The sequence below is a fragment of the Neovison vison genome, chromosome 13 (assembly GCF_020171115.1).
Source record: "Neovison vison isolate M4711 chromosome 13, ASM_NN_V1, whole genome shotgun sequence".
NCBI classification, from domain to species: domain Eukaryota; kingdom Metazoa; phylum Chordata; class Mammalia; order Carnivora; family Mustelidae; genus Neogale; species Neogale vison.
The window spans coordinates 118,995,727-119,016,462 of NC_058103.1; the positions used below are offsets into that span (position 1 = coordinate 118,995,727).

At 41.3% G+C, this 20,736-nt stretch overlaps 1 protein-coding gene across 2 annotated transcripts in view; it reads left to right on the forward strand.

Annotated features, from left to right (window-relative positions):
• The window catches only part of SCAPER (S-phase cyclin A associated protein in the ER), a 569,517-nt gene that overhangs the window by 526,520 nt on the left and 22,261 nt on the right, over positions 1-20,736 (forward strand). For both annotated transcript variants that reach the window (XM_044231262.1, XM_044231263.1), the window contains exons 28-29: positions 7,667-7,904; positions 12,916-13,065. In XM_044231262.1, the coding sequence (XP_044087197.1) occupies positions 7,667-7,904; positions 12,916-13,065 (388 nt within the window). The remainder of the gene's footprint in view (positions 1-7,666; positions 7,905-12,915; positions 13,066-20,736) is intronic.

A 20,736-nucleotide genomic window follows, 5' to 3' on the forward strand; every position in this document is an offset into this window, starting at 1 on the left:
AGGATTGTTAAGGTCAAGTCCCACATCAGGCTCCTTGCTCAGAGTGGAGTCTGCATGAGAGATTTGCTATCTCCCTATCCCTCGCCCTTTGTCTCTCCCCTGCTCATACATGTGCACATGTTCTCTCCCTCACTAATAAATAAAATCTTTTTTTTAATTTTTTAAAACGCTCAAAAATACTAGGAACAGAAAGAAAGTACATCCACATAATAAAAACCATATATGCAAATCCCACAGGGAACATCATAATCATGGTGAAAGACTAGACTTTCCTTTAAGATCAGGAACAAGGCAAGGGCGCCCACTTCTGCCATTTCAACTCGACATAGTACTGGGATTTCTGTCCCAGTTTTTGCCATTAGGCAAAAATAAATAAATAAAAGGCATCCAAATCAGAAGTGTAGTGTTATTAGAATGATCTCTGTTTGCAAATGATATGCTCTTAGATGTAGAAAACCCTTAAGATTTCACACCCCCCAAAAAAAAGAAAGAAAGGAAAAACCTGTTAAAAATTGTAAATGAATTTGGCAAGGTAGCAGAATACAAAGTCTACTAACAAAAAGCGATTGCATTTTTATACATTAACAATGACAAAGAAAAAGTATTTTTCTCATGAAAAATTTTTAAATTTATGCATTAAAAGACGGTATCAACATAGTGTAAAGGCAACCTGGAGAATGGGATAAAATATTTGCAAATTATATATCTGACAAGGAATTAATATACAGAGACCATGGAAAACTCCTAAAACTCCACAACAACAACAACAACAACAACAAAAACACTTTAAAAAATGGGCAAGGGCTCCTGGGTGGTGTGAGGTCATCATCCCAGAGTGCCAAGTTTGAGTCCCGCATCGGGCTCCCAACTCAGCAGGGAGTCTGCTTCTCCCTCTCACCCTCTCCCCTCTCATCCTGTCTCTCACTCACTCTCTCTCTTTCTCTCAAATAAATAAATAACACCTTTTTTTAAAAATGGGCAAAAAAAACTTAAATAGGCATTTCTCCAAAGAAGATATACAAATGCCCAATGAGCACATGAAAAGAAGTTTAACATTACTGATAATAAAATACAAATCAAAACTATAGTGAGATACCTCTTCATACCCATTAGGATGGCTACTATCAAAAAAAAAAAAGACAATAGCAAGTGTTGGTGAGGATGCAGAGAAATTTGAACCCTTGTGCATTATTGGTGTGAGTGTAAATGATATAGCTGCTGTGGAAAATTTGGCAGTTCCTCAGAAAATTAAAAATAGAATTACCATGTGATCAAGCAATTCCACTTCTGGGCATGTATCTGAAAGAATTGGGAAAAGGATTTTAAAAACTTATTTGTATGCCTGTGTTCACAGAAGCATTATTTGCAATAGCTAAAACATGGAAGCAATCCAGGTGTTCATCAGTGGATGAATGGATACACAAAAAGTGGTGTATACATTCAATGGAATGCTATTTAGCCTTAAAAAGTAGGGAAATTCTGGCACATTCTATAATATAGATGAACCTCGGGGACATTATGCTAAGTGAAATAAACCAGTCACAAAGAAACTAAGTATTCTGTGATGATTTCACTTATATGAAGTATTTAGAGTAGTCAAAGTCATAGAGACAGGAAGTAGAATGGTGGTTGTAGGGGGAAGTGGAGGTGGGGAATTATTGTTTACTAGGTATAGATGAAAGAGTTATGGGGATGGTTTGTAGTGAAGGTTAAACATCATAATAAATGAATTTAATATCAATGAACTATACACCTAAAATAAGATGGTAAATTTTATGTTATATGTATCTTAACATTAAAAAAAGGGGGGGAGAATAATGCCCTGCCAGAGATATCTATATCCTAATCCTCCAAAACTGTAAATGTGTTATTTCACATAACCAAAGAGATATGCAGAAATTAAGTTAAGATCTTGGGATGGGAAGAGTATCCTGGCTTATCCAGGTGGGCCCAATGTAGTTACAAAGGTCCTTGTAAGTGAAAGAGGGAACTGGGAAAGTGTTAGAGAGACTTGAAGGTGCTTTGCTGCTTACTTTGAAGATGGAGGAAGGGGCCACAAGCCAAGGAATCTGTTTGCACTCTAGAAGCTGTGAAAGGCAAGGAAGCGAATTCTCCCGTGGAGCCTCTGGAAGGAACACAGCTTTAATAACACCTGATTTTTAGCCCAGTGAGACTTATTTTGGATTCTGACCTCCCAAACTGTACGAGAATAAATTTGTATTGTTTTGAGCTACGAGCTTGTGATAATGTGTTCCATCAGCAGTAGGAACTAATACACATGCCTGCGCCTCATGTAACCTCCCTGGGACAGGAACCAGATCTTCTTTGGCTGCACATGTTACAGTTGGTCACTGTTCTGGGGGCACAGGCACTTTGGCTTTTCAAACTGAGAGTATCTGACAGATCATCATGCCCCTTGTGCTCATCACAAATCCTGATGAATGATATCACTGGATGTAGATCAGCTTTCCCAGAATATCCCTGTACTTAAAAGCCCACACTGGACTACCTCTAAAAAAATAATTCACTTTTGAACAGTGAAGTTTACATCCATCAGTGGGAGAGACAGTGACTTAATCCCATCCATTCCCAACACTATCCAGAAGACTGAGTGGAATCTCAAAGTTCAGGGACTAAAATGGGAAGTTCTCACAGGATCCCTCAGAATTCCAGAACTGAAGAAATGAACAAAGCCAAAAATCCAAGAAGGTAGTAGAACCGTCTAGAAGATCACAGTTGGTGTTACCAAGCCAGAAAAATGGGGACCAGGAAGAAGAGAGCAAATAAGCCAGGAACAAACAAGTAAAGGGGGTTGTAGTATCCCAGCCTGTTGCACTTGCTTTTTAGGGCCAACTAAAGGTGAAGCTTTTTATCTTGATAAAGTCCCAAAAGTTTATTTTCACTCTTGTTTCCCTTGTCTTTGGAGATGTGTCTTGAAAGAAGTTGCTGTGGCCGACGACAAAGAGGTTACTGCCTATGTTCTCCTCTAGGATTTTGATGGATTCCTGCCTCACATTGAGGTCTTTCATCACTTTGAGTTTATCTTTGTGTATGGTGTAAGAGAATGGTCAAGTTTCATTCTTCTGTATATAGCTGTCCAATTTTCTAAGTACCATTTATTGAGGAAACTGCCTTTTTTCTATTGAGTATTTTTTCCTGCTTGTCTAAGATTAGTCGACCATAGAGTTAAGGGTCCATATCTGGCCTGCCTGTTCTGTTCCATTGATCTATGTATTTGGTTTTGTGCCAGTACCATGCTGTCTTGGTGATCACAGCTTTGCAATAAAGCTTGAAATCAGGCAACGTGATGCCCCCCAGCTTTGTTTTTCTTTTTCAACATTTCCTTGGTGATTCTGGGTCTTTTCTCATTCCATACAAATTTTAGAACTTTTGGGACTTCATCAATATAAAAAGCTTCTGCAAAGCAAAGGAAACAGTCAACAAAAAAAAAAGAGGTAACCCACTGAATGGAAGAATTTATTTGCAAATGACACTACAGATAAAAGACTGGTATCCAAGATCTACAAAGAACTTCTCAAACCCAACACCCCAAAAACAAATAATCAAGTCAACAAATGGATAGAAGACATAAACAGACATTTCTCCAAAGAAGACATACAAATGGCTAACAGACATGTGGAAAAATGTTCAACATCATTAGCCATCAGGAAATTTAAAATCAAAACCACATTGAGATTCCACCTTACACCAGTTAGAATAGCAAAAATTGACAAGGCAAGAAATAACAACTGTTGGCAAGGGTGTGGAGAAAGGGGAACCCTCTTACACAGTTGGTGGGAATGCAAGCTGGTACAGCCACTCTGGAAAACAGTATGGAGGTTCCTCAGGATGTTAAGAATAGAGCTACCCTATGTCCCAGCAATTGCATTACTGGATATTTACCCCAAAGATACAGATGTAGTGAAAAGAAGGGTCACATGCACCCCAATGTTCATAGAAGCAGTGTCCACAATAGCCAAATGTGGAAGGAGCCGAGATGTCCTTAACAGATGAAGGAATAAAGAAGATATTGTACATATATACAATGGACTGTTACTCAGCCTTCAGAAAGGATGAATACCCACTATTTGCATCAACATGGATGGAACTGGAGGGAATTATGCTAAGTGAAATAAGTCAAGCAGAGAAAGACAGTTATCATATGGTTTCACTTATATGTGGAACATAAGGAATAGCATGGAGGACATTAGGAAAAGAAAGGGAAGAATGAAGAGGGGGAAATCAGCAGGGAGATGAACCATGAGAGACTATGGACAACAAGAAACAAACTGAGGATTTCAGAGGGGAGAAGGGTGGGGAGATGGGTTAACCTGGTGATAGGTATTAAGGAGAGCATGTATTACATGGAGCACTGGGTATTATACACAGTGAATCATGGAACACTGCATTAAAAACTAAAGATGTACTGTATGGTGACTAACATAACATAATAAAATTTAAAAATAAAATAAAATCCATCAAATAAAAAAGAAATACCAAAGGTGAATGGATGGCATTTGATTCATGCCCACACAAATCACTGCTTTTTTTTTTTTTACATCTATACTGTCCAATAAGGCAAAGTAGGGTTTTCATATGCTGTGCAGGAATATTGATGGTTCAGTTATAGTTTTTCCTAATTGAATCTGGCTTTTAATGAACAGAACTTAATATACCACCAAGATCTCTAGTTCTAGAAAATAAACAAAAACACTTTAAAATTCAGTAAAATTAAGATCTCAGAATGTAGTATATAAAGTTTCAGATCTGATTTTTCATTTCCACATATAAGTTATTGAGTGATCATTTAATTCATTTTTCTGAGTCAACATTTTTATTTCACCAGGAGAATATTGCAAAAATCCCGGGTTGTGTTGTTTATAGTTTGTGATTAATGTTTTCCCAAATAATAGGATGGAATGGAGAGAGGAAGAATAAGTAATCTGATGACCTTCACTTTTTTAAAATTTTTATTTATTCTTTTGAAGAAGTAATAGCAGTGAATTCATGTCATTTAAATGTTTGGAAAGATTAAGTATGACAAATTGCTTTAAAATGATAAAGTTATCTTTCTGAGTACCTGTATTTGTATATGCTAATAATCAGTTTAAAAAAAAACACAGGCAATAAGGGTAAGGTCAGCATTCTGAATCACAGAGCAAAAACCCTGTTGTCACCAACACTGATGTTACTCATGCCCAAATTTCCAAAAGCCTAGTGGAAACTAGGTAAAAATGCCTTCTGACTTGCCTTTGGTTCTAAAAGGCAGTCAGTGTTAAGCAAACACAGATCCCTTTTGGGAGCCTATATAATAAAGTCAGACACATTAATCTCTACTCATGTCTCTAGTTAGGGTCTGACCCGAAGCTCTTAGGGTATAATGGAAGAAAGGAAAGAGGGGCGGGCCGACTGACATTAGCTAACAGAGTTTGTGTAAAGGTTCAGATGTTCCTGTAAGCAAATAAATATCATTTCTTGACTTTGTGTTCATATCCTGTCCCATAAAACAAAACGTATCTCTCCGTGATGATACAAGATTACATTATAGTCTCCCTATACTTTAATGGCTTTCAGTTAACCCCGAGATTTGACTTAAGAAAAGGGATGGAAAGAAAAGTCACCTCCTGGTTATCCTGGATGTTTTGGTCCTCAGATTTGCCTTTGCCACCGATAAGTGTGTATGACCTAGAGTGTCTCAACTAATCTTCGTGGGTACAGTGAAGGAGAGCAATACAATACCTTCCCTACCACCTGTGAAAAACCAATGAGGTAAATGATGTGAATGTACTTAGTAGATCCTGTTATATGACAATGAGATGACAATGCTTCCGGAGAGAGCTACTTTCTTGAAAAGAGAATGAGGTACCCCTCATATATTTTATATATATATATATATATATATATATATATTTTATATATATATATAATGTATATATCATAATATATATCATAATATATAATGTCATCTCACTTAGTATTAGAAATAGTCCACATTCAAGAAATAAATGTTTCCCATGGTTATGAATAAAACTCTACTTTGATGAAACTAGTAGCGAATTAGAAAACTAGACAAGAGGGGCGCCTGGGTGGCTCAGTGGGTTAAGCTGCTGCCTTTGGCTCAGGTCATGATCCCAGGGTCCTGGGATCGAGTCCTGCATCGGGCGCTCTGCTGAGCGGAGAGCCTGCTTTCCTCTCTCTCTCTCTCTCTCTCTCTCTCTCTATGCCTGCCTCTCTGCCTACTTGTGATCTTTGTCTGTCAAATAAATAAATAAAACCTTTAAAAAAAAAAAAAAGAAAGAAAACTAGACAAGAGACCAGAAACTTGCCAGCCAGCATTTCGGAATTTTTATTAGTGCCATCTCCCAGAGTGTTTCTGGGCAAGTTAATGAGATTAGCATAGATCTTTAATGCCCCTCTCACATTCCAGAGTCCATCTGAAAGGACCAACAACAAAACAACCTTGGAGGGTGGGCACGGTGGGGGACCTGTATCCATGTTACAAATAGGGAAGAGTATCTGTCAAAAAGGAAGATGCTGAACAAGGACTTGTAACTTCTCTTCCTGAGGGGGGAAAAAACGTATGTCCATGAAAGGAAAGACTGGCCCATGTGGAAAGGCATGGAGAGACCTGAGGATCTGAGTAGAACATGCGGCAGTAGCAGCTGCAAACCTTACATCTTCTCAGATTCAAGCCCAGGGGAGAAAAAGGGCTTCTTTCCAAGCATCTCAGCAAAGGCATCTCCATTGGTTCCTTGAGCTCTAACTGTCAGAGAAATGAAGTGTCCCTTTTAAAAGTGTCCCTTTTAGTACCTTGGTCCCTGGAGTCAGAGTGAAGCGGAAGGGGACCCCCTGGAGCACATAAGTTATAAGAGAGAGTGGGGGGGTCATTCCTCAGAGAGAAATCTGGGTGCAGTGTCTAGGGGAAAAAAGTGTGGACAAATGCTTGGCCGCCACATTTACTAAAACCACAGGCTCTTGATCACTAGCTGCTTTGTGGAGACCCAAGTTCAGGAGTGAGATGGATTTACTAAACCCTTGCTGGCTCTCCTGTTGACTTGAGGAACTCACTTGCCACAGCCTTTGCTTCTTGTTCACCCATAGCCCTGCCTGCCACAGCTACTAAGCTGGCTTCATGTTGATTTGTGTAAGGCTAATCCAGCACTTGCTTGTTCTTGGGAGTTCAGCCCCTACAGCCCGTCCTGCCAGTATTCCTCCATGATGGAACTCTGCTTTTAAAAGCAGGTGAAGTGTCTCCCTACCACAGGATACCAACATGCTACTGAGTTTTTGAGGCCTCACACTTTCCTGGTAGCTGCCTCCCCTGAGAAGATTGTGTATCCAGAAAGGAGACTATGCTATTTCGGAGTTCCAGTAGCTCTCCTGGACTCTGTCCAGTTTGCCCAGACCTAGAAGCTAAAACAAAGCAAGCCCACCTAGGTTACAAAGCACAGGGGGGTTCTCCCCAAGGAGAACGGGGCTAGCTGCCCGCCCTCCCAGGCAGGGAAAAGCTGCAGGCTGTGTCTATTCCCTGAGGTTTCTGGTTACCTTACTCCATGACTCAGATGGTTTGCTTTTAACGATCTGCTTGTCTCATTCCATTTGACCTATAAAAACGCTCACACCCTTAGGTAGATTTCTTCTAAAGAGTTGAATGTTTCTTTGTCAGGTCATACAGCATATTTGACGATAATCGCCAGGATCCCACAGGACTGACCGCTGCTCTTCAGGCTACGGACCTGGCCGGAGTTCTGCACACACTCTACTGTGTCCTCTTCCACGGCACCATCTCGGACCCTAGTACTGCCAGCCCCAAGGAGAGTTACACTCAGAATACAGTCCAAGTGGCCATTCAGAGTTTACAGTTCTTCAACAGTTTTGCAGCTCTTGATCTGCCTGCTTTCCAGGTACCAAGCATTGGTCAGTGTTGATGGAAACCAACCAAGAGCTCAGATTTTAGTGTAGGTAATGGTGTGAGGTTCTTCTGCATTTGGGACAGAACGAATAAACCACAGTAAAGGAAATCACAATACATACTATTTATGAAGCTACTATCTTCTGCGAACCATGTTAGGTGCTCTACATATGTGTTCTCATTTATTCTCATGATGGTCCTGCAAAATATTATACCCATTCTACAGAGGAAAATGCTGACAGTTAAGTAATTTGTGCAAGGTTACATGTGGCTTTGCCAGGACTGGTACCTGTGGTTTTCTGACCCCAAAATCTGTGCCACTCTGCTACTAACAAATCTTATCTTGATTTCTTTATGGAAAGGCATTATTATCCCATCAACTTTTAAATATTAAGGAAAGTCATGGTTTCTTACATAAACAGAACCAAAATTGTTTTGATTGATAGGACTTTCTGTAGATGATTTAACTGACTTGTGTCCAGTGTAAAGTGCATGTGTAGTTATATGTGCACACCCCTATAAATTCAGTTTTTATAGCTGAAGAAAGAAAAATTGCTTTATGCTGTAACACCAGACTGTCAGCTGAGAAATAGATTTTTTTTCATGTAGGAAATTTAATTTTCAAAAACACTGAACCTTGGAACAGAGCAAGCCCCTAGGAGTAGACTTCTCTTTCGGTTTATTAACTGTCAAGCGATTTCATTAAAAAAGGAACAAACTTGGCAGATGATGAACCCATAATTTAGATGAATTGCTTTGCTCAGAGGGAAAAAGGTTATAGAGATACAAACGTATGAAAATGGTGGACTTTGGCCGTTCCCAATTAGAAGAAACGTTTGTTTTGTAGCCAGTGACAAATGTGGGATTCTTGTCTTCCTGTCATTCCATTCACAACAGGAAATTAGAAAGTTGTATCATTGGATTCAATATCTTTCCACTTTGAAGAGTTAGTTTATCCATCCCAAGAACAAAAATCTCTTTAGGGTTAATGCATTTCAGTTTCCAAAGGGCTTGAACTGGTCTGAGGTAGTAACTACTTAATCTATATAAAGTTCTGAGAGTTTATAGGCACACCTCACGTTGTCTGCTCCAGAAAATGCCAGTGGTTCATGCCTCTGGGTTGAACATAACATCTGGGTTTTGTGAAGAACCAAACCCATTTGTTCAGTGTCGAACAGCTTGGAAATGAGGAGATTAGCTAAGTTTTTGTCCTGAGAACATGGAGACTAGCAGTCACCCATCAGCTAGTCCAAGTAAAGTGATTTCCTTTGTCACCAGGGATCATGAAAACAAAATATCTGAAAACTGTCTCTTAGCTTCTAGTGGCAGAGGTCTTCTGACCAGGATTCGAACTGCTGCAGAGTGCTCCACGTGATAAGCAAAAGCACCTGTGTTAAGTCAGCCGTTCCATCAGTCACTCTTGAGTGTCAGGGAGCCCAGATCCATGCACCCCCAAACCATTCCTGTGAGCTTGCAACCTGTTCAGTCTCACTCAAAAGGAACACCACTGAACCCCAACCAGCCCTGCTCCCCTAGTGGCCCTTAAGTGCAATGACAAATAATATTAGAAAAATCAGAAGCTTATTTTTGGAGCCCTTCATGGCAAACGAACATAAAAAACAAGACTTCTCTCTACCTCCTCACCATGTCTAGCCTGAAATGTATTCCCTACTTGAGCTGCTTTTGTCCAAAACAGCAGGGAAAATGCCTGGGTGACTCAAGAGTGTTCAACCCATTCTTAGAATCAAATGCCCTGTTTCCCAAGTGGAATGCCCTTTCTTGGCTGGTTCCTGACAATTCTCTGGTACATTTACGTCTTTTTTTCTGTCCTTCATGGAGCTCCATAGTTCTCTTAACTTTCTTTTCTATTTTCTTCTCTTCTTTTTTTTTTTTTTATCTCTGTTCTAACTCCTGTTTTATCTTAGTCAGTTTGGCCATAATTATTTCTCATTCTCTCCCCAGACATTATTCCCACGTACCCTTTTCCTCTTGACTAGTGCGTGGGCCAGGAAAGCCTACATGAACCTTCCTCCTGGCTGTCATCCTTTCGAAATTCAAGGTCCAGCTCATTTTTTCTTACTCCTCATCAGCACATGTGGGCCCCCAAATGCCCAGAATTTCTAGCATCAGGGCCTCTAATACATCTACCAATGATTACCTTATTGTTCCAGTTACTTTTATACATTTAAAAGAAAAAACCTTAGTAGGCAATAACCACTTTATTATGATCATAGTTTCTATGGGCCCAGAATTCAGATAGGGGTGACTTGTCACTGCTCCATGATGTAAGGCTTCGGCCGAGACCCTCAGACGACAGGTGGGGGAATGGAGGGACAGGTTGACACAGAGAGCTGGGAGCTAAAATTATCCGGAGGCTCCTTCACTCTTCTGTTTGATGCCTGGGATGACTTAAAGACTGGGTTCACCAAGGACTGTTGCTAAAGACTCTACACGGCTTTTCTGTGTGACTTGGGCTTAAAATATCATGGTGTCTGGGTGCTGAGTGAGTGTCCTGAGAGGAAGCTTCCAGAAAACAAATGTTCCAAAAGAAACAGAAACTGCATGGCCTTTTATGGCCTAGCCTTACAAGTCGTATAGCTACATATCAACCATACTCTCTGTTCAATAGGTCATAAGCCCTCCAGATTCTATAGGAGAAGGCATAAGCCCCTCCTCTCAGTGGGAGGACTGTCAAGGATTTATAGGCATTTTTTGGGACCACTGCAGTCTGTTTGGCAAGCTGAAGTAAAACATCCACCAGATATCGCTGATGTAAATGGACATCTGATCAAGCATGTAACACTCAGGCAAATACAGTATAAAATAACAGTGTATGTGCATCACAAAGCAATGGGCAAGTGTGGGAGAAAAGTGCTATTGTGATAAATATGGTCAGAGAAACTTGGGTTCTAGTTCATCAAGACAACTTACATGTCAAAAGTGAGATCTTAGGAACTACATTTATAAAAGACAGGAAAAGAGATTTTAGGTACACATAGGTCTGACCTCAGGAAAATATGGGAGACAATTTATGAATTTCCTGAGAGGACCACAATAGAAATGAGATAAATTGTCTGACCTGCCAAAGAGTTGAATTAGATGGTGTAAGATGTGTTGACCATTTGAGGCCCAGGGCATCACAAGAACACAGAGCTGTAATGGGCATCCTCGTCAACCTTTGGATCTGGAGTCACTGATGTGACTTTGGGCCGTTACACTACCAAGTTTTATGACCCTAGACAAGTCGTTTGAACTCAGTTTCTCATCTGTATAATAAACAGAAATCACCTACCTCACAAGTATGAGGGCTAAATGAGATTAGGTAGAAGCACCGTGCTAGCTAGCACATAGTAGGCCCTCAAGAAATGTGGAGGAAGAACTTTCCCAAACTGCCTTTGCAGACATTGGTTCAGAAAGTTGACTTTTGAGTGCAGCATTCCCAGTGCCCCTCCACACTTCTGCCAAGCATAAGCCTGTGTGCTCGTGTCATGTGAGAACCCATCATGTAGTCGCAGCATAAGGTTATCCATTCAAATATTTTCTTAGCTTGTTCCATTTCATTGTATACTAATAAGGCTGTCAAAATATTTTCCCCCTTCAGCAAAGAGTCTGATTTCACTGTGAATTCATAGGCACAGATGGCCTTGAGATCCTGGATATTGTATATTGCATACACTTTGACAGATTTTACAATCGAAGGTGGTCTCAAGAAACAAATCAATGTACTGACTTGGCAATTAATTCTGGCTAAAAAGGAAATATAGTTTCCTTGAAAAATTGGTTTAATTTTTATATTCAAACTTACATGCCCCTTGACCTGCTCTTATCAGTGAAGGTTAAACAGAGGGTACTGGGGCACAGCATACTGGACACAACTAATTAAATAAGGGCTGAGCTGAGAAGGTGTCATTACTTGATTTAAAGGAACAAAGCTCTCATGAAGCCTCTTTGGGGCTTGAAAAACATTTTGTCTCAGGGCAATGAAACTGAGACAGAAGGCACTCTTAAAATTTAGTGGTCATTTTATTTCAGCAATACTCACTAACAGGACTGTGTTTCACCACCGTTAGGCAAAGTGAATTCATTGCAACTTCCAAACTGCAATGTATCTGACCTGGTTCAAGCCCAGCAAGACCTCAAATCAAGAGATGAGTTTAAAACACGGCCTTTTCCCACAGGCCAGCAGTGGTGCTTCATTCCAGTGTCGGCTGCAAGTGTATTCTGTGGGCTTTGCCTCTCCCCTTTGCCCTCCTGTCGCTCTGTCTGTTTGACATGTTTATTAAATAGAAGCTTCAGGCTGCACAGACAGAGTCAGGCTCTCCTCCCGCGTCGCCCACCAACAACAGCCCTCTGCCTGTCTGGAGAAAGGATCCCAGAAGCCTTACAGTTGAGGGGGCTCCGTGGTTTGTTTTTATTGGGGGGAAGTGGGTTGTTGGTTTTTTTACATTCTTTTGGGAACGCTGGGTTTCTAGAGCCTTTTATTTGAATAATAAGCAGTCATTATTCGTATTGCTTCCCAATACGATGATTTTGAACATCAGTAAATATTTGGAATTGTGTTTTTATCCCTGTGTTCAAGAAAATGTTTTCTCCTTCAGATTAAAAAAAAAAAAGTGTTAGAAGTTAGCTAAATGATAGATTCACAGGAGAATTTTGGTATTTTGTATTTTTCCAAATTTTCTACAGTGAGACTATTTGTACCATGAGAAGAAAATTCCATACTGCAGATGGAATAAATAACCATAGTTTAGGCGGATAGAATCTTGATCCATATAGTAAAGCGTATTTCTCCATGTCTCTTCTCAGGTTAAACATTCAATTTATTGTGGTCATTTATTAGAGCGGGAATCCCTGAACTGAACTCTGAAACATAGTGCTCTAGAAATTTCCTGTGCTTTTCCAGCACCATAGCAGAAAGTGCACAGGGTCCAGTCTTGCTCTATGATTTGCAGCCCTGCCTCTCCCCGAGCTGAGGAGTTCTAACCGCTCCTTGTCTTTGTCAGTCTATTGTAGGGGCAGAGGGCTTGTCCCTGGCTTTCCGGCACATCGTCAGCTCCCTGCTGGGCCACTGCAGCCAAGTCTCTTGTGAAAGCCTCCTTCATGAGGTCATCGTCTGTGTGGGCTACTTCACTGTCAACCACCCAGATAACCAGGTAAGAGGCCCTGGACACTTCTTAGACTGCCCCCCCAACACTGAGAGTGTGAGGTATTGGAGTGAGAAAAGGCAGGCTGGCCTGCTGGAACCCATCTGTCCTGTGTGAGGCCCTTCACCCAGGGTCCAGGGACAGGTCTCTGACTTATTCTATCCAAAGAGATGTGGTCAGCACTAGATTAGCACCAAGGTCTCCTCTTAGAGCTGTAAAAATAAAATATTTTTAATACAACCTTCACTACACAGAAGCATCATCAAACCCTTACCACACAGGTTCTGATGTTCTATCCATGTCTTTGTTTTGTTTTGAGGAGGTGGTCGCACCTTTCCGCTTGGATCACTTTGCAGGTAGCATTAGAGTCAGGGGCTTTCTGAAGCCGCTTTTGGTGCTTGGCTTTTGCCTAGGTGCTTAGAGGCTACTAGGTGGTGTTGGAGGGGAGCCTGAGAAAACAGGACTTGGGCTTCTCTCCCTTGAGTCACCCAGAGTAGTTTTGCTTTTAACTGTTGGGATAATGTAGTTTTCAGGCAAGGGTTCATTAGTAAGTAGGGTTCTGCTGCTTTAAGAAGTTGGGAAGACTATGTTACTGATTTTGTAAAAATAATAATGATGATGATGATGATGATGATGATGGGCACTTTATTTCTCTTCATTTTTAAAACCAGAGTAATGGCATAACTAACGTATCAAATAGTAGTTCCTGACAGCATCATTTATCTAAAGCCTACTGCAACCTTAACAGTATGGATTATAGCTGAGAAAAAAGCCTCTGGACAACTCTTAACTCTCACTCCAAACTTAATAAGTGTTATTTTAGGCAGATCTCTAACAAGCATGCTCATTAGGTCTTTTTAGCCTACAGCAAACTAGACTAGGGCAGGCGCTGGTTACACTGATAGAGCCGAGTACAAGGTAAGAAGCTGCAGACTATGAGCTGAAACTGTCTACCTAATAAGGAGAAAGAGCAAAAGAAAAAATAAGGCAGGGTCCAAAACTCGGAAATTGCAGTCATCTGGGTTCAAAGGCACCCTGAACCCTATACTTTATTTCCAAGAAGATTCTTTATCTCCTCAGAGCTAACTCTGAATGAGCATGGAAGCAAAATGTATGTTCCCTGCATTTCTTTTTAGGAGTGAGGAACATACAGTTCATTCTAGAAAGATTTTCATGATTAAAATATAGAAAATGTGGACCCTCACCGGAACAAGTGTCATACATAGAAAATCCCCGTTTTCAGACACAGCTCTTTCTCACCACCACACCCCACCCACCCCAGGAGCATTCTGGCAGTGCCCAGCAGGTTCATGAGTCTCTTACAAGCTGCTCAGGGAAGTAAAGCTGAGGGAAATCTGTGTGATTTTCTTTTCTTCACATGTATTCATTCATTCAGCCTACTAAATTGTATTTTATTTTCCTTTAGAAGTTTGTTTTTATTTTTCTCATTACAAACGTGCTCCTTACTCACCATGAAAAAGACAGGCAAGCATAGAGAAGGCGGGATCGCTGTTATTCCTGACCTCACCATCGGAGATAGCCACTGTTGCCATTTTGGCAAGTTCCTTGCAGTCCTTTTTCTATGAATATTTTTTCCAGTTTTATTGACATATAGATGACATATAACACTGTATTCATTTTAGTGTGTAAACTGGTAATTTAATATATGCATATCATACAAAATTACTACCATAGTAAGTTTAGTTAACATCCATTACTTCACAGAGTTACAGACTTTTTTCTTGTGGCGGGAACTTTTAATATTTCCTATCTTAGCAACTTTCAGATGTATGATACAGTACTAGTCCCCATGTTGTACATCACAATCCCCAGAGCTTATCTATCCTATAACTGGAAGTTTGTGCCTTCTGACCACCTTCACCTGTTTCACAAACCACCACCCCTGTATGAATATTTTACTTAGCCAAGATCATACTGTGCAAACCCTTATGTCCTGGTTTATACATGTGACATTATAGGTCTTCCTCTCCTTGCACTGGGGTTATGTCCCAATAAACCCATCATAAGTTGAAAATACCTTAAGTGGAAAGTACACTTCATACACCTCACCTAGCTTCAGCATGCTCAGCATTCTCAGAACACTAACAGTTGGGTAAAATCATCTCCCCCAAAGCCTATTTTATAGTAATGTGTTGAATATCTCCTCTAGCTCATTGAATACTGTAGTGAAAATGAAAAACAGAAGCACGTCTGAGTACAGAATGGTTGTTCAGTCTGTCAGTTGTTTGCCGTCATGATCACGTGGATGACGAGGCCGAGGAGGGGGGCTGCTGGCTGGGAGCTGCCAACACTGCACATCTCCAGAAAGTGTCCTATCGCTAGCCTGGGGAAAGATCAAAATTCAAAGTACAGTTTCTACGGAATGTGTATGCTTTCATAAAGTTGAAAAATCAAAAGTTGAATCATCATAAGTCAGGCAGCATTTGTATATCAAAATCACACTTTGTGGGTATTTTTTTTATTGACATATAGCTGACGCACACTGTTGTATCATTTTTATTGGCTGCATGCTTTATGTTGTATAGACAGACCATGGTTTACCAAACGATTTCCTGTTTTAAACTTAAGTTGTTCAACATATATGGCGATGCTATCTACTGCGCTTGTGAAGAGGTGAGTCATTCATGGGCAGGGATTTTGCTGTGTTACAGTTTCTCAGTAAGAGTTCAGCTCCTTCAGCACTCCCACATTTGGGGATGGTTTGAAACTTTTTGTCGAAGCCAACTCTTTTGTGATGAATTTACTGAACTCAGAGTTGTGTGGGAGTTAAAAGAGTTTTGCCGCTGCTGCTAGATTACAGACTGATCCTTTTCTGTAGATCAAGCATACCTCCTAAGTTTCTGCGGGCTCACCAGAATGAACGGGAAGTGAGGTCGAGGGAACTGGCATTTGGAGATGGCATGGCAGCAGTGACTGGGACCAGGGGACAGAGCAGAGACTGGGCACACTGGGACACGAGGAAGCAGGCAGAGAGAGTACCAGGTGGTACAGGCAGGAGACAGGTACTCTGTGGCTCATCAGCTGAGGAGGAAGACGCAACAGGGATGTGGAGACAACTGTCGAGAGGTGAGCTCATTATGAAGAAGAAATTAGAAAAGGGAAAAAAGCCAGATCCCCATTTTGACGCCTGCCTCCCTGAAAGACAACACTAAACTGGACATCACTTCTGACTAGAAACAAGATCAGAGAAGTCACTGTAGCCTCAGGCAGTTGAGGAAATGACAAGAAGAAAGACTATGATAAAAAGTAGAGAAATCAGAAATTGATAGAAATTATAGTAACTGTCAAACACTGAGACACTGTACATTATGGAGGTGCTCTTTCTAAGCATAACCCCTGATATTTGTAGAATTCTCGGTACTGTTCTTCCCATCTGTTGTCTTTTGGACCTCATTAGCTCTTCAGTGAGGCTCTAACTACAGGGTATATTTCTGCCTCTCAAAAAAGTGAGGAACCAGGGTCTGAAGAGGTGAAGCAAGTCTCGGACATGACATGAAGAATCACTAGAAGACCAGGACTAGAACCCAGGTCTTACAGAGTAACTTGCACTCGACTCAGTGTACTTTTCATTTCGTGTTGCTTAAGAAAATCCCACGTATCACAGACCCCATCTACTGGGGATCTCTAATGTGTATCCTGGGCAGGGGTTGGGGTACAGAAATTAATGCCCACTTACCAAGACAGTACACTGAGAAGCTGCTGTTCCACAACTCTGAAGACCGATTGGAAAGCTGCTGGGACATACCTGTGTGTTTTGTTCAGGAAACTTGTAAAAATCCTGGCAAGTTATAAATGAGTGCATTTTATGAGCATAAAATCGACTGCAGTCTAGCAAATAGAAGGCCTGGGTTCTAACCTACCTCTCTGCCACAAGCTGTGTGATCATTTTTGGTTTGTTGTTGTTGGTTTTTTTTTAAGATTTTGTTTATTTATTTGACAGAAAGAGAGAGAATACAAGCAGGGGGAGTGGGAGAAGGAGAAGAAGACTCCCTACTGAGCAGGGAACCCGATGAGGGGCTCAATCCCAGGACCCTGGAATCATGACCTGAGCCAAAGGCAGATGCTTAACTGACTGAGCCACCCAGATGCCCCTTGTGTGATCTTAAATTAATCATATTCCCTCTTGAGATTTGAGCATTTTTGACAATACAGGGAGGTATACTGGTTCTGGAAATGATGGTGTTGATGGTTGCATGATGTTGTGAATATACTTCATGCCACTGAATTGCAGTCTTAAAGATGGTTAAAATGGTAAGTTTTATGTTATATATATTTTACCACAATAAAAAAAACTTTGTTTAAAGAAGTGGATTGTTCTAGATGACCTCCCTTGTGAGTTCCATGAGCCTGTGATATTTTAAAAGCTAAGATTAGAACCACAGACAGAGCAGCCTTCTGATCTCATGGGAACTCCAAGCCATTTTGTGGTTTTTCAGATGCTCCTTGCTCTGCTCCAGATTCTGTCAGCACCAGATGGCTTATTTAGCGGCCTCCATGACAGCTCATCCTTAAAAGCTGAAAATACCCTGGAGCCCCCCGGCCCCCAATTAGTAGAGGAACTCCACTGACAGACACTGATGAGCTGGGGCTTACAGGTGAGATGTCTGGGCCTTGCTCTGTGGAGCCATCTCTGGCCACAGTTCTAGCTGCATCAGAGGCTTGTGCTCACCTGCTCTCAGCCACACTCCGTGCCATCCGGCTGCATTGGGGGAAAGAGCCTCAGGCTTACTAAGATGATAACTGCTCCTATCCCAGTAGAATCGGGGAGTTTTCTGCAATTAAAAAGCTAATTGATTATTTCATTCTAAAAACCTGTTTTATTGAATTCCCTTCCTAATCTCCCCAAAACCCAGTAATTTGCTGAGTGTTTGCTGAGGGGATGTGGTAAATAGAGCTTTCAGCTCTCTTCCCAGCTCTGGTCAAGATTCATGGAGTCTTCGCCTGGAAGCGCTCTGAAGTATCCAGTTCAGCTGCCTCAGATTGCAGGTGGACTAGCTGAGGCTTGGAGGAAGGGAAGGAATTGCGAGCAGGACCTGGGATGCCCCCGCCCCACCACTGGCAGTGCAGTCAGTGCCCTTTCCACCTCTCTTCTGTTCTTGGGAAGCGAATGTATTTAACCTGATGCCACGTTCTCTAAATCAGAGGAATTTCAGAGGAGAAATTATGATGCTCAATTCATTTAATGCTTCTATATCATTAGTCAGAAGTCATGTTAATTTGCAGGCCTGTATGTCCGCAGTGGGTCCTTTATTTCCTCCTGGGGAAATAGCTTGTGTCTTTATAAGACAGGAGATTTTGAACAGCCAAAGGCTGTTTTATTAGGCAACTGCTTTACATAAAGGATTGGCACTTTTTTTTGCCACCATTTAGTCTATTAACTGGAAGTACTGAGCCCCCCTGATACCAAAGATGACTTCAGAAGAGAAACCTGAATAATAAAATATAATACCCCATTCTTGATGGAACCAATCATCTGTTTCCTATCGGGCTGCAGTATCTAATTAAAATGTTGTTTTTATAATCAAAAACTTCCTTGTATTTTATGGCAATTTCGTGACTCTTTTGAAATCCCTTCCCATTTAATTATTATAATGAACATAATTAGTAATGCTGTCAGCCCTTCACTTTATTTACATTTTATATTGAATAATTAAATGCAGTCTGATAATTAAATTAACTCGAATGACAGATTGTTTGACTGCCTGCATATTACTGTATTGGGAATAAGCACCTTTGCATATTCCTTTTAGTTAGTGACTTTTTCATTTGGAAAGACCCCATAGATCCCAGCTCCCAGAGCCAGAGTCTCTTGTGGCAGGTGAGAGGAGGGATCCCTGTGGCCCCCCGCCCCCACCCAGCTTCTCCAGAGGGAAGCCCTTGCAGATCGCACATCCCTGCACTGTACCAGAAGCTCCAGCACTTCTGGGGAGATCAGAACAGGCGAGGAAGTTGGACAGTGAAGCCTTTGAAACCAGATTCTGCCTGAGCTGGGTGACATGCATTTCCCAGGTCTTCTGTAATTTGATGACTTAGTAAGAAAACCTAAACATTGATTGACTAAACATACCTGAACTGTATCTATTGTGCTCACCTCGGACATTTCCCTGCAAACAAAAACTGGTCACTTTCTTCGTTGTACAGCATCTGCAGGTGAGGGAAGCAGAGTGACATTTTCAGAGTGGCAGTTTTCCAGAGCCCCATTTCAGCTTTTAGAACTTACAGAAGGGGCCTAATTCCTACTCAAACATTCTTAGGTCTTTGTCTTTCTCAAAGCGGATGGTCGCAGGTCACACCCATTTGGTAAACTCCCCTGGCCCCACACAGGTCCATGAATGAAGTCCACTGTGGTGGGCTCAGAAAGAGACGCCCAGTGTTTGAAGCCTTCCTGTCCTCCCAGTGTTGGCAGCTTGTTCTTTAGCTGTCACAGAGGCATTCAACCTTCTGTATGTTTCTTTGTGTGACAAATACAGTTCCTTACATAAAATGGAACTGTATGTCTAAGAAAAGCTTAACAATTTCAACAATATAACCATTTTGAAGTTACACTCTGTTATAGTACCAAAGAAAAATGTGGGATTTTTCCCCCTCCAAAAAAAGAACAATAACTTTCCTAACTATACATTAACTTCTGCCCATCCAAACATGTAACACTTCTAGTGAGTGACCTGGTTAGTATTAGAATGGCAAAATTTGCCAGTTGCCAATTTGGGTTGATTATATTGAAAGTCACCAATTTCAAAGAAGCTAAATAAAAGGCACCTCTTACTCCCCTCATCTCTTCGGATGGGGTTTCCAACACAAGGGTAGTTTGGAGCACCACATGCTCACCCCACCTAAAGCCCCTGAGAGCTTGTAGGGAATGCCTGGCTGCCTCCCCAGGGGATCAGCTAGAACTGATGGCAGCCCCCACCGAGCTTCGGATGGACACTTGCACCACTCAGCACCAACCCTGGCCATGGATGCTTGTACTGTGTAACTGAGAAAGGAATGTTCTTTGCTCTTTGTGTGGGATTGCTTCCTGATTCGTAACACTTGTAATTCACACAGATCCTCCTGCGTGTGGTTGAGCAGCAATTGGTAGGGTGGTACCTGAATGGATTCACATTGTGAATCAGTCTGCCCTGAGGTTTTGAACTCCATCTCCAGTGGTTCCTAAAGTCAGATGTCATAGAGGATAAGAGCATGGACGCTTAAGTCAGCTGCCTTGGAAATCCCTATTCTGCTTTATGCTAGCAGGATGACTTTGGGCAAGTTACTGGCCGCTGAGCCTCAGTTTTCTCATCTGTAAGATGGAGGTGTCACCACTACTTCCCAGCAAATTAGGTGAGACAGCCTAATAGGGCCTGACCCATAGTGAATGCCCATGGATGGAGCAGTTGCTACCCCCTTGCCCTGTTAACACCATCTCACAGCACTAAATAATACATACCTGCTTTAGCAATGGGCTAAATTCATAATTTTGACATAGTGATCTGAAAAAAAAAAAAAGCAGGATCCTATGGATAAACTGTCTTTCCTTTACCGGTTTCCTCAGTTTCTTGTTTTTGAGGAACTCAGATCCAAAACATTCCAGTAAAATAATTGTCCTGAAATCTAACATTAAAACTTTGAAGTTGAAAGCTAGCCATAACTTCATCTCAGCGGGACCATAAAAAGCTG